Source organism: Sinocyclocheilus anshuiensis, unplaced genomic scaffold, assembly GCF_001515605.1.
Source record: "Sinocyclocheilus anshuiensis isolate Anshui unplaced genomic scaffold, SAMN03320099.WGS_v1.1 scaffold75, whole genome shotgun sequence".
NCBI classification, from domain to species: Eukaryota; Metazoa; Chordata; class Actinopteri; order Cypriniformes; family Cyprinidae; genus Sinocyclocheilus; species Sinocyclocheilus anshuiensis.
In genome coordinates this window covers 813,836-828,874 of record NW_015549634.1, presented here as the reverse complement: position 1 = coordinate 828,874, position 15,039 = coordinate 813,836, and the positions used below count along the sequence as shown (strand labels likewise).

At 36.5% G+C, this 15,039-nt stretch overlaps 2 protein-coding genes across 2 annotated transcripts in view; both read left to right on the top strand.

Annotated features, from left to right (window-relative positions):
• pald1a (phosphatase domain containing paladin 1a) overlaps positions 1-5,781 on the top strand; it is a 63,134-nt gene extending 57,353 nt beyond the window's left edge. The window contains exon 18 of the mRNA XM_016448664.1: positions 5,205-5,781. Coding sequence (XP_016304150.1) covers positions 5,205-5,354 — 150 coding nt within the window. The 3' untranslated portion in view covers positions 5,355-5,781. The remainder of the gene's footprint in view (positions 1-5,204) is intronic.
• A 498-nt stretch (positions 5,782-6,279) lies between these two features.
• The window catches only part of LOC107659651 (A disintegrin and metalloproteinase with thrombospondin motifs 14-like), a 70,603-nt gene continuing 61,843 nt past the window's right edge, over positions 6,280-15,039 (top strand). The window contains exons 1-2 of the mRNA XM_016448663.1: positions 6,280-6,403; positions 7,655-7,733. Of these exons, the coding sequence (XP_016304149.1) occupies positions 6,280-6,403; positions 7,655-7,733 (203 nt within the window). The remainder of the gene's footprint in view (positions 6,404-7,654; positions 7,734-15,039) is intronic.

The window sequence follows — 15,039 nt, the reverse complement described above, 5'->3', positions numbered from 1 at the left end:
TATATCATGTAAACAAAAACTTTTATTTTGGATGCGATTAATCGCGATTAATCATTTGACAGCACTAATATATATAAAGTAATTTTATATAATAAAAATATGTGAAGAATAATCAAAACTATCGTAAAAGCCACTGAATTATCCATTCAGCTGCTATCCAAAGTGACTTATAAACGGTCAACAACTCAATACGAGCTTCTAATCTGGAGGAGAATGGCATTAGAGGAGCTGAAGTAACACGTCTGAGGAACCCACTGAGAGCCTCTCGAGTCCACATGAAAAGCTCTTGTTATCAGTCAGGGCTCAGGAGTCGAGAGCCGTCCACGCTGGAATGAGACGTCATTAGGTCTTATTGCTGCGCCGCACATTGGCTCTTATCTGAAGAACTGAAGGAAGCAAATAATCTGAGAAGATCCTGAGAACCGGTTCCAAATTTCCAAGAACCGGGTATTCGATAAGACGCGTGCATTTCGGTTCTTTTTTAATGATTTAAAAAACGATTTAAGTGCAGGAGCGGAAAGAACTTGCGCCCTGTTTGCGTGCAGCGCACACGAAGAGAACAGAGGTCGTGGTACGGGTTCCCGGTTTGTGTCCGTTCTCGAACCGTTCTGTATATTTTACCTGAAATTTTGCTCAGTTGTATTTATGATATTGCTAATTGATTTGTTTGTTCCTATCTTATTACTGACTGTTTACTTGTCTTTAACACTTTCATATTTGAAATTTATATTAATAATCTAGTTGTTTTTGCTGTGGTATATATATTTTTTTTAAGCATAGGCAAAAATCCTCTTGCAGTGTTCTGTAGGCTGCTGATTTTTGCTCGTGTTATTCAGCTGCAACAGAATGCTTTGTAAAAAGACAGAATAAATGTTTGACTTAATTTTTTTTATATTGGATTTTTTATCTTATTGGAATCGAAACTAGGAATCGATAAGAATCGGAATCGATAAAATTCAAACGGTACCCAACCCTAGTTATGTAGTGCATCTATTTAAACTGAATGAAACTAAAAAGTGTTATCTTGGCATCTACTTTAAAATAGTGGTAACACTTCACTTAAAGCCTTTACTGTATATATAATGAATTATAATTAAATATGCCCTGTAATGCACCTTGTAATGCATTGTGATCTCATGAATAATTGTAAACACAGTATCTATTTATTGTTATACTTTTAGCAAGTAAAATCCATTAAAACACAACAAATACTATAATGCATTTTAACTTTGGTGACAGTTATTTATGAAAAGAATATAATGCATTGCAATGTAGCTTTATTATGCATTATTTCAAACAAGGCTTTGACAAGCCAACATTAAAGTTTGTTCACTCTATAGCACAAGCTCGGTCAGTTTCTTTGAGAAATGCATTGATGATCCAGATGCGTTAGTTCTGTAAATGTGTGTCCAGTTCATCACGCCGCTGCGAGTGTCCTGTTGACCGGGTCATCAGTCAGCCGGGGTCAAAGGTCAGCGCTCTGACCTCTCTCTCTGTTATACAACACAAGCCAGAACATTCAGAGGGTGTTTGAGGTCTCAGAGGTCAATATACTATAGTACAGATCTTTGTTTATACTGTATGTGTGCTTCGATTTACCCATCGGCGACAAATGATGCTTTCTCTGTTATGAAAAGGAAACAGAATTAGTTATTCAGAATTAATTATTTTGACCTTAACGGAATAGTTCACCCCAAAAACAAAACTCTCATCATTTATTTCAAACCTGTAAGGCATATTTTTCTTCTGTGAAACACAAAATGAATGATTTTTTTTTAGCGAACTGTTTCTTTAAGGTCATGTGATCAGGCGTTTGAGGTGATATTGTGTGTCTCTGCAGACGGTGTGTTTGACAGGAGATTTACAGCTGCTAATATCGTGTGTTTGTCGGGATTTCTCTGGCTATAAAGAGCAGCAGAGGAAGACGGATGGCGTTCTGCTCTCATAACATCTGCGATGTCTCTGCTTTTACTGCTGCTTGTGTTTGTCTGCACTCGTTCCTCATTGTGTCCGGTGTTTGTTATATTTATAGCTGCCGGTGGGAGTCGATCCAGATCCCGTTCGCACCTGACGCAGGGAATCATGGGTAACCTCGAGTGTTTAATACCTGAATCCTGCTGCGCTTCACAGCATAAACTCTCATTGATGATTTGGTTTCCCTCAAATCAGGCCAGATGATCCACAAGACAACAATTACAGATCCCTGAACAAAAACAAGCAGAGATAAGAACTGTATGCAGCTAGAAGAGGAGCATTTATATGTCTGTGTATATCGCATTACTAAGCTGTCGCCAGTGTTGGGGAAAGTTACTCCATAAAAAAAGTAACTAATTGCATTACTTGTTTATTTTTTTTATGCAAAGTAATGCGTTGTGGTACTTTTTGTCAGCTGAGCTGGGCTTGATTGTTTGTTTTTAATAACAAAAAACCCCAAAGTTATATTTTTGGCAAGAGTAAAGGCCCTTTCACACCAAAAGTGCAGTTAATAAGCCTCAGGCTGAAGGAAGTGTCTGTGCACTTACTCCCAATTTCTCACAACACAGGGACAAGAGAGCTGTCAGTCAATAAATGGGAAAACTGACTGATAGACAGACAGATGCTTAAAGACATATGGACATTAATATAGATAGACACAGATATATACTTAGATGGATACATAGACAGACATATAATTAAACAGACAGACGGATATATAGTTAGACAGCTAGATAAATAGATATACAGTTGGATGGATGGATACTGCAGACAGATGTACAATAGTTAGATGGATAGATATTTAGTTGGATGGATAGACATATATAATCAGACAGATAGATAGACAGATGGACAGATGAATATATAGTTAGATGGATAGACAGACAGATGTGTGTGTGTGTGTGTATATAGTTATATATACAGTCAGGGCTGATGAAATAAAAAGCTTTTGTAACATTATACATATACCATTCAAAAGCTTGGAGTCAGTATTTTTATTTTATTTTATTTTTTATTTTATTTTTATTTTTTGGGGAAATTATAGAAATTAGTACTTTTATTTAGCAAAAAAGTGACGAAGGAAGTGGAGATGGGCCGCCTGGACCAAAAAATGCCAGGGCCGATTTTTTGTCCCAGTCCAGCCCTGTATACAGTTACACGGTTAGATAAACAGATATACAGTATATTTGGATGTATAGATACTGCATATAGATGGATATATAGTTGGATAGACAGATATATAATCAGACAGATAGATGGACGGACGGACGGACCGACGGACGGATGGATGAATAGACATAGATAGATAGATAGATAGATAGATAGATAGATAGATAGATAGATAGACATACAGAGATTGACGGACGGACGGACAGAGATAGATAGATAGATAGATAGATAGATAGATAGATAGATAGATAGACAGAGATGGACGGACGGATGGATAGATAGATAGATAGATAGATAGATAGATAGATAGAGATGGATGGATAGATGGATAGATAGATAGATAGATAGATAGAGATGGATGGATAGATGGATAGATAGATAGATAGATAGATAGAGATGGATGGATAGATGGATAGATAGATAGATAGATAGATAGAGATGGATGGATAGATGGATAGATAGATAGATAGATAGATAGAGATGGATGGATAGATGGATAGATAGATAGATAGATAGATAGAGATGGATGGATAGATGGATAGATAGATAGATAGATAGATAGAGATGGATGGATAGATGGATAGATAGATAGATAGATAGATAGAGATGGATGGATAGATGGATAGATAGATAGATAGATAGATAGAGATGGATGGATAGATGGATAGATAGATAGATAGATAGATAGAGATGGATGGATAGATGGATAGATAGATAGATAGATAGATAGAGATGGATGGATAGATGGATAGATAGATAGATAGATAGATAGAGATGGATGGATAGATGGATAGATAGATAGATAGATAGATAGAGATGGATGGATAGATGGATAGATAGATAGATAGATAGATAGAGATGGATGGATAGATGGATAGATAGATAGATAGATAGATAGAGATGGATGGATAGATGGATAGATAGATAGATAGATAGATAGAGATGGATGGATAGATGGATAGATAGATAGATAGATAGATAGAGATGGATGGATAGATGGATAGATAGATAGATAGATAGATAGAGATGGATGGATAGATGGATAGATAGATAGATAGATAGATAGAGATGGATGGATAGATGGATAGATAGATAGATAGATAGATAGAGATGGATGGATAGATGGATAGATAGATAGATAGATAGATAGAGATGGATGGATAGATGGATAGATAGATAGATAGATAGATAGAGATGGATGGATAGATGGATAGATAGATAGATAGATAGATAGAGATGGATGGATAGATGGATAGATAGATAGATAGATAGATAGAGATGGATGGATAGATGGATAGATAGATAGATAGATAGATAGAGATGGATGGATAGATGGATAGATAGATAGATAGATAGATAGAGATGGATGGATAGATGGATAGATAGATAGATAGATAGATAGAGATGGATGGATAGATGGATAGATAGATAGATAGATAGATAGAGATGGATGGATAGATGGATAGATAGATAGATAGATAGATAGAGATGGATGGATAGATGGATAGATAGATAGATAGATAGATAGAGATGGATGGATAGATGGATAGATAGGACGGACGGACGGACGGACGGACGGACGGACGGACAGATGGATAGGCGGATATATAGTTATATAGTTAGATTCACAGACGGATATATATTTTGAGAGATGGATAGACAGGCGGAGGGATGGTTAGATTCTGTGTGGGTTGTGATCTTGTAGTGCTGGATTTTGTGCTCTTCTCATTCTGTGGTCTTGACTGTTTTCGGCTGGTTTTACTGCTCAGTTTGGGCTGCTTGTGTCAACTGAGCCAAAGTAAACACGGCCGGCTGTGCTGCTTTATATTGTGTGTTCTTGTGTTTACGTGTCCCCGCTCGTTCACCCCGTCATGTCCAGATGTCACCAGCTCAAAGCCTCTCAGGAGCCAAGAACCGGTCGGGCTGCTACAGATTCCTGAGTCAGAATATGGACTGAACAGGTCACGTCACACACAAAGACCGGAATGAGGAATGAAGCACAATCCTGTCCAGTACTGAATGAACTTTCTCTGAATTGTGTGTCTGTGTTTTGTGTTCAGGTGGCGGCTCGGGCTGGAGTTTATGAGCTGTTGAATCAGTTGGGCTTCTCTGAGTTTGAGGACCTGAGAGACTCAACCCTCTGTCATCTCCGTCACCGTTGGCAACAGCAGAACCGCCACGGGCTTCCGTTCAGAGGAGAATTCATCTGAGAAACGCTTGTGGAATCCGCAGTACTCTTGTTCATTTGCAGGATGTCCACCTGTTTTTGAACAATAGTTGAAGTGTAAAGGACTAGATCTTAAACCCACTGTGAGGAACTTTAATGAGAACACAAGATGAGGATGAGGATGTTGCATGAATATTCATGAGCTCTCACCTGTGGATGCTCATTTGTTAATGTCTTTCTGTGCAGGTCTCTTACATCTATAATTAACCTATTTTTAATTTAACAGGACTCTTTTTATGTCCATTTAGCTTTAGGTGATTATTTGTTGTGCATTTGCTTGTATAGTTTATTCACTCATAGTTTATTTTTAACATTTGAAGGCTGCAGGAACTGTGATGTTTGTTTTATAAATGAGCGTTTTTCATGATGAAGACTTTCATAATGGCGGTCTCCATTAAAAATCTTTTGTAACAGGAATGTGTTCGTTTATTTGACTGCTGAACCTGTGACTAATTTGGAGCTTGAAGGAAAAAAATGTATCACTGAAGTAAAAATTAACTGAAATACAATATAGCTTATTTTATTCAGCTAGATGAAGACAATTTAAAAAATAAACTAAAAATAAAACAATTTTTTTTAATTAATATGTATACACGCATTTAAAATAAATAAAAATGACAAAAACACAACAAAATGAAATTAAAACAAAAAATATAAAAACAAAATCTCATTCAAAGTGTCAACAAAAGCTATATACTTAGCAGTGATACACAAAAAAAGACTAGCATGCTATTCCAAATGTATCCATTCTCACTTTTCATATCAAATTATGCCTTTTTTTCAATCTTCAATCATTCTGCATATTTCTGCTCTATTTTTTTAGAGAAAAAAGGAAAAATAAAAAAGTTTATTATTCATGTAACTTGAGTAGAGAAGTGTAGTTAGCAGCAGGAAGCAGCTATACTAGTATGCACATGTATCAATCTGGGTCTTTGCACATAAACAGCTATAACATATTCCTTGAAGCGTTTGGCATCGAGTCATCCTGCTGTATTCTGGGAGGTACAGAGGAGGACATGCTGTGCATCATGGGTAGGATTAGACTCTCATTAGAGGGCCTTCGGAGGCTTGTGGTTTTTAATTGTCTGTGTAAAAGTGGAAGAGACAAGCTGAGCGCTCCTGGCCTGAAAGGGGGGTATTTTCTGTGATGTCATCGTGTGGTTGAGCCTGAATTCTACACAGAGACAAAACACATAAGACTCGAAGCGAAGTACACTTCAGCAAAACACAAAAGCAACATGCTGAAATATAAATGACTATCAATGCACTGGTGAATTTCCCAAGTCAATCCTCACCCAGTACTAGTGATAAATAATAAAGCAATGAAGTAGCATTGCATCAGTGTCTCAGCAATGGATGCTCTGCAGTGAATGGGTGCCGTCAGAATGAGAGTCCAAACAGCTGATAAAAACATCGCAATGATCTGAAAACGTCAGTTTTCAACTAAAATACTAGTCCATAATCCATAACGCTTCCTCCAGTGAAAATGTCCATCTGCTGTTGTCTCTCACATCAAAGTCCAGCCACATATTTGTTTAGTGCTGTTTAAACGTTGCTTGATCTGTGCAGATTTCTCTCCTGATTCAGACCAGAACACTTTTTCACTGGAGGAAGCGTTATTATGAACTGTTGCCTCGTATTTGAGTTAAAAACATCTTAATGCTGGATTTGTTTCAGCTTTTGTCTTCTCCAGATGTTAACTGATGGACTGGAGTGTTGTGGATTATTGTGATGTTTTTATCAGCTGTTTGGACTCTCATTCTGACGGCACCCATTCACTGCAGAGCACAGTGATGCAATGCTACATTTCTCCAAATCTGATGAAGAAACAAACTCATGTACATCTTGGATGGCCTGAGGGTGAGCACATTTTCAGAAAATATTCAGTTTTGGGTAAACTATTCCATTAATAAAATATAATCAAATGTAATTTTCACCTGCTGGATCATAAAACAGGTGACATATACATCAAAAGAGGCAGAAGATCACAGAGACTCTCCTCACTTAAGATAATACAAGAAACAACCTGGCAACCACACAACATCACGGCAGGTAAGCACCACTTTCTTCAGAAACATCTCAAGTTCAATCTTGCAATCTTTGACAAAACATTGCCACTCAATTGTCATTTATTTTGTGCATGCTCATCCTGCTGTCTCGGAGACAAATGTGATTTCTCAAAATATCTGCCTGGTAGTAGCAACATTTCTTGCATGAAAAAAAGTATTGCTTACAGTAACTCGCTGACATAAAGGATGTGATTTTTTTGTCCTGTGGTTTCAGAGGAAGTCGTGCTGCCATGCAAACATGAGACTAATGTCTGTGAGACGTGCCGGCGGGTTCTGCTGCAGCTTCGAGGTTTGTAAATATTTGCTGATACACATAAAGTCATGTAAACATGTTCAGAGCGGTATAGCTGAGGATGTGCTGATTCAGCCAATGACAAAACTGGTGTTCTAGATCAATGCTTCTCAACTGGTGAAGAGCAGGAGAACAATGCAAATGATTCAGTGCAATAAACCATGTAATCGTGTAGTTAGAACAGCTAAATAAACACTTTTAAAAAGGGAGAAAAAACACTTTTTTGTTGCTGGTGTCAAAGGTCATGTGTCAAACTCTATATATTTGTTTACATTTGCACAACCTTTTTGGAATTGCTTTAAGTCCTGAAGCCAGATGAGAACTGCTTTATAAAATCATATCTATCTGTCTATCTATCACTCTAAAATCTTCTGGGTTCAAAACAACCCAGTGCTGGGTGAAATGAACAAACCCAGAGATTGGGTTGTTTTGTTGTTTAATTGTTTAACCCAACCTTCTGGTTTGTTTTATTTAACTCAACTATTAAAAATTACTATATGGCTGGCTTAAAATGAACCCAAAATAGGTTGTAAATTAAAAGTCAGACACATAATTACTAGAGGCAGCAACGATCAAAAAGTGAACATTTAAGCAATTAAAATTGTTTTATTATTATTTATTGAACATATTAATAAATGCTAATTTGCAACCTATTTTGGGTTCATTTTAAGCAAGAAATATAGTCATTTGTAAGCAAAAGTTGAGTTGAATAAAACTACCCAGAAGGCTACCCAGCATCTTTAGAGTGTATCTGTATGTATGTATGTATGTATATACTATTATTTTTCATAGTTCTGATGCTAAAACTCAATTCTAAAATTCTAAAATGTGTATTAGTGCTGATTCCTCAGTAAGTTTCCCGTCCTGCACGTGGATGAACTTCATCTGAGGAGCTCAGGAGGAAAACACATCCCTTCTTCTCCTCCACACGCTTTGAAATACTGATACTCCAGATCTCTGCTTGCTCTCAGGCTTATCCGCAGGTACGGAAGTTGTTCGGAGCTTTATCACATCGTGAGCCTCTTAGATGAATGAAAATGAAACCAGAGAGCAGCAGATTTGCTGAGTTTCGGTGCCAGACGCTGCAGAGGAGAGTCTAGTCTGGCTGAAGTTCAGCCGAAGCTTGTTTCGCAGCTCTTTCACTAGAATTGGGATGGCAAATGTTACTTTCACACCAAGAACGATAAGCATTAAAGTTCGTTAATACAATCAAACCAAAAATTATTCAGACACCAGATATTTGATTTTTTATATATATATATATATATATATATATATGTGTATATTTTAAAATATGGCTTTTGTGCACTGCTTTTGTGTATCGGGCCTGGTGTCTTTTTTCAATGCTCTGCTTTAGTGAGATTTGTAACAACTTCTGACAATTAAAAAAATAAGAATAAAATAAAATGCGCAGGACAGTATACTGTAGACTTAATAAATATTAAGATGGTACAAGAGGTACAAGAGAAGAATGTGCAAACAGGTTGTACAGGGTAGTTCAATAGCAGCAATAGAGTAAAAAAAAAAAAAAGAAAGGTAAATAAATAAAATATAACAGAAATTACTGTGTGCAAGTGGCAATGTCAGTATATTAAGTGTCTTACTGATAATTAAGTGAAGTCATGTTGGTGTAAAGAGACTGAGTTTGAGTTTAGGAGCCTGATGGCCTGGGGGAAGAAGCTCCTCCTAAGTCTCTCGGTTTTTCATAATTATATTACATTATATTATAATTATATTATATTAATTAATAATAATATAATTATATTATATTATAATTCATCCTATGACTTTCTTCTTTCAGACGAATCCAGTCGGAATTATATTAAACTTGGTCCTGGTTATTCCAAGCTCTATCATTGCAGTAAGCAGGTGTTGCATGCATCAGTCCAAAAGAAGTTAAATAAAAAGCGCCCATCCATAAAAAAGTGTCTCACACGGCTCCGGGGGGTGAACAAAGGCCTCCTGTTGTGAATCGATGCGTTTTTGTAAGCATATGTCTTGCTGAGAGGCTGATCTCCAGCCTTTTATCCTTCTAATAACTAACGTGTTCCTCTAAGGCTGATGATACACGGGGCAATCTTTGGCCAATGTTGACGTGAACGGGCAACCAGGTGAGACACGGGGCCCATGACCGATCTAAAGTATCCAGATAGAAATTTGTTACCCATTCTCAATGGGAAAGTGCCCAAGCAACATCGCTCAAAAAAAGTTGCCCTGTGTATCATAAGCTTAATATGTTCCAGGAAGGAGTAAATGTGCAGTAGTGCTGCCTACTGTATCTGACTGCATCTGCAGATAAGCTCTTCTGAGAGCCGCTGTGGACGCTTTGAAATGCCTTCCAGATCCTCTGAGATCCTTTCGGAGCTGAAACCGGAGCCGGCGCTTCAGAGAGACGTGAAGAAGAGGCCAAACAAAGAGTTGCATTGAGAGCTGCACTCCACGCTTCCGCTCGCAGACGACGATGGCTAAACCTTCTGCACTGCTAATTAAAGCTTCAGCTGTCACACTTTGACATCAGAGAACCATATTCATCGAGTACCAACACAGATCATCTCTGGCTTTAATTTATCCCACTATAAAAATACTTGATATGTTATGTAGGAACACAGAGGCTCACTTACAGCACCGGTGATCTGCCACTTATTAGTGAAACTTAAAATAACTAACTTAAAAGGTCAGTGTCACTTTAGCTTCATTAGCATAATGCATTTACATAGTTATGATGTCATGCTGTCAGAGTCATTTTCAGGAAATAGAGCCGTTTGCATGCCTAACTCTTTATAATTAACTTGAACTTACATTATTTGATAGATTTAGCTGCACATAGTATAATAAAAATAGAATGTATAATACATTATTTTAATGTAATTCAAATAAAAAATACATTTATTAAGAATTTCATAAAAAATAAACAAAGCTATTGAGCTATGGCTGATCCATGTTTATAGTTTACACATATCAAAACTAAAATCAGGATTAATAAATAATATTTGATCATCATGTATTGTATGTCTGTATTTGTGTATAGTTTTACAAATGGTGCTGTAATTTGGTTTAAATTTTGTATTTTTAATACTGATATGCATTAATGTGCATTTTAAACAAACAAATGTGATATATTTAATATATTTAATAAAAACATACATTTTTATTAATCTTGGTTACTTTATTATTATTATTGTTATTGTTAATAATATTAATAAAGTAACCATTTTAATTAAAATGTAAAACCATGTTAACCACACTTTTATTACAGTAAGCTTAGTTCAGTTGTAGTACTTGTTGTAAAAAAAACATTAACTACAAGATTAACCCTGGTTTTACTACAGTAACAGTTTAACTATGTTTTTTTACACATATCAAAAATATAATATCAGCTGGTTTGCATGTGCCTAATTACCAAAATTAAAATGCTTGCTTTTATTGAAAATTGTGTAAATGTCTTCCTGTTCAGCCCTTTTAAAATAATACTTTAATCTTTCTGAGGTCAGTGAAAACATACTTATAGACTTAAGTATTTCTGTTGGTGTGACTGATTACTAATTTAATAATTGGCCACTGAAAACTCATGCCAAATCTGAATATTGGGTGAATATTGATTTTGTTAGTTAGTTTAACTTCTATCCTCTTTGATCAAATGACACAAATCAGTTTCATAATAACAACATTTCAAAATATGATTAAAATGAACTTCATGTAATATTGAAATTATAATTGACAGAATTAAAGCATCTCAATTTAACCAGAGCATATTGCTGAAAGTCTGTTACATATTCATATTTTACCATTACAGAGTTGAAGAGGTTCAGAAACTGCAGACGTACCTGAACAACAAATGTGGAGATGAATGATAATAACAGAGAGAAAAAAAACACTTCTCTGCTTCTCAAGCGCTGTTTTATGCACAATCATGTGTAAAATTTCCCATAAGAGACGGTGGAGAGCTGAGGGAAACCTTGTGCTTTAATGAAGGACCGTGTGTGATTGAGATTCTCCCATCATGCACCAGCCGAACTGATGAGAAATACAAAATTAAAACCCTTTTGGGCCATTAAAAGGTTTCATTAGTGACTAATACTGAGATCACAAAGACCATAAAACACATTCACTGAAAGCGAATCAACCGAGCTGTAAGGAATCATTAGAAAATAAACACTTCTCAAATCAAACATGATGCTTTGCAGTACAAAAGAAGATGCTGTCTTTTTGGATCCAAATGAATGGCATCCAGTGTTGTTTTGGGTCCTGCTGACTTTACATCAGCAAAAACAGTTGAAACCTGTGTTTGGGTGAAATATCCCTTTAACAAAGCTGTGTTTGAAAGTTGAAGCGGGTTTAGAAATCAATGTGAAGGTTGTTCAGGCCTGTTGTCCTCTGAATGCTTCTCAGCATTAAGGACTGAATGATTGATAGATAAAGCTCAGCTCAGCAGCATTACAAGCTTTTATCACCCACTATGGGACAATTGAATGAAATAAGGCTTTTAACTATAATTTTTCTATGATTAATGATTGATTAAGGTTTAGTTCTATTTTTGACTTCCCGAGTCCGCTATTATTGATTGCAAAGATACTATTTAAACTGAACTGAGCTGGATGTTGACATCACTGAATTCAATGATGAACTGTCTTTAACTGAAAAATTAGTGTTTACTATTGTCATTTTGCATTATTGACACACTGTTTTCCTAATTAATGCTGTTCAGTTGCTTTGACACAATCTGTATTGTTAAAAGCGCTATATAAATAAAGGTGACTTGACTTGACTTAAGGCTCAGCATGCAGTGCTCTGAAATATGTCATTACATGTTCCTCTGTGATCTTTTGTTCTGTAAATGCTATTCCTTGCTGTCATTTTCTCTTTATATTGTCTCTGTCTGAATCAGGTTTCATACTGTGACTAATACAGTAAATGCCCATGTGTTGCTAATCTTATAAATGTACTTCAGAATAATGGCAGTAAACAATTTGTGCTGCTTATTGACAGTGGACTGTCAGATTTCTAATACAAAGAATGGTGGAAATGTGTCATTTTTTTAGCCCGGTCACATGAAAATGCCTATAAATAGTACGCCAAATAAAAACGAAAACTCGTGGTATTGATACGTGCATATGATACGAAATTTGTTGGCGTGCATATGATACGCAGTTTTCGCGTACATACGCATCTACCCCACAACCCTAAACCTACCCATCGCGTAGCATATACACGCCAAAGTCAATTTTTGCGTATCAATACCACGAGTTTTCGTTTTTATTTGGCGTACTATTTATACGCACTTTCATGAGATCGGGTTGCTTTTTTTTAGACGTTTGAGTAGGTCGAATGTCAACTTCTGGCTCAACCAATGGCATGGGTTTGGGGCGGGACTATGTGTTTAACCGACCAATGACAGACGGGGGTGTTTAGGGAAATTGGTTTGAAAACAGTCATTATTTGTGCAATTTAATTTGTTGATGACACAGTGAACCAGACGAAGGCTGGACGTTTGCTCATGTCTGAGCTCATCTGAAAGCCTGAATCACAGTAAACTCTGGTGGGACAAATGAGCATCATTTACACTGTCACGAAGCAGAATCACTTCTGATGTATTTTACTTTATCCCTAAAGTCTGACATATGAAATGATACTCAGAATATCTTTTTATTTTAACAACAGTTGATTGAATCTTTAGACAAAATATTGCATATGTATTTTTTTTATGAGTATCATATTTGACCCTTTATGCTCTATATAGTCTGATATAGTGAGAATTTGTAGCTCAATTTTATTCAGAGACTCAAACTGAGCAAAAATATGCAATTTAGTGCAGATGCTGATATTTATATGATGAAATTCTGATGCTTGTGATGTCATTGATTGTGATAAATCACTGAGATCTTTATAACGGTACAGCAGATGCTGACATAAAATGATCTAAACATCAGTCGTCACTCTACATCTCCAGTAATCTGTCTCAGTAAGATGAGATTGAAATGCTCCAAACATATAATGCAGTGATTGAGAGCTGAAGAAATAAAGGCTCCTCAGAAGATGTGAGATGTTCTGGAGGCTTGTGAAGATCATTCCTCCGCTGAGGAACAGTGAAAGTAAAGCTTCTGGAAACAAACGCTCCTCAAAAGATCCTGAGGATCAGATTTGAGACTCTAAAACATGATTGATGGAGAATCAAGTGAAGCTGAGCTGCTTCAGTCCAGTAAGTGTTCACCTGGAGATATTACTGCAGTTATTCTGACGCTTACTTGATTAACATCAGTCAAGATTTGACACGAGAAGCTCGAGCTGAAGCTGGACATTTATACATTAAGTACGCACACATTAAGTATCATAAGTACCATTATAAACACCATAAAGTATCATTAGGTTTGTAGTGCTACTGATCTGGTGCTTTGCAGTATGAATTTTGTATGCAAAAGTGCAGTAAGAAAATAGCATGAGACGGGAATGACATGAAGGTGAGCAAATGATGATAAAATGTTCATTTTGGCTGAACTATTCCTTTAATGAATGACTAACATAAAACCAAGCTATGAAGCTTTCCGAACTGTTTATGCTGGACTAAACAGGCATTATAAAAGGTTGCATGTGACTCAGTACAGCTGGAACAAGATGGTTCTGTCTCCCTGTTGCACCTGAGTGCTTTAACAAGACCGGTTCACATCTGAGTCACACCTGAATCACGCCACAAACCTCCAGGATAGGGGATGATTGTCTATTATCAGCCAATAGCGTGTGAGATCAGGGGGTTTTATTTATGTCATCTCTCTTCTGGGGAGCTGCTGGTCATCAGCTGATTGTATGTGAAAGAAAGAGCTCTAACAAGTGGACAAGAGAGTTGCTGGATCGTTCTTGAGAACTGACTGATTTCAACCATCATTTGGACTTGCTCTTGAAGATTGTGACTTTTAAGCTCCTGGAAGGAACATTTCTGATGATGTTTTGGTCTTTCACTAATCACAGCCTGTCCAGCAGCTCTGCTAATGAATTCAAAAACATGCAAATTGGCAGCAATGACGCACCTGATTCCTCGTCCAGTAGGGGGAGCTGCACTTCAAATAGATTTTAAACTATTTCTGGTCCCACATTCATATTGTAAATATTAATTTAATTACCCCAGCTTTTCTCCTCCCCAAAAAGATAAGCTATTTTTCTCACATATGCATTCAGTCCATGTGCTAAAGTAATACTGCAATCAAATTTTTCAAACTTTTTTTAATTATCTTATTTATTTATAATTTTTGGATAAGCCAAATTTAATAACTGTTTATGTCATACAGTAAAAAAAACCAACCCCCCCCCCAAAAAAA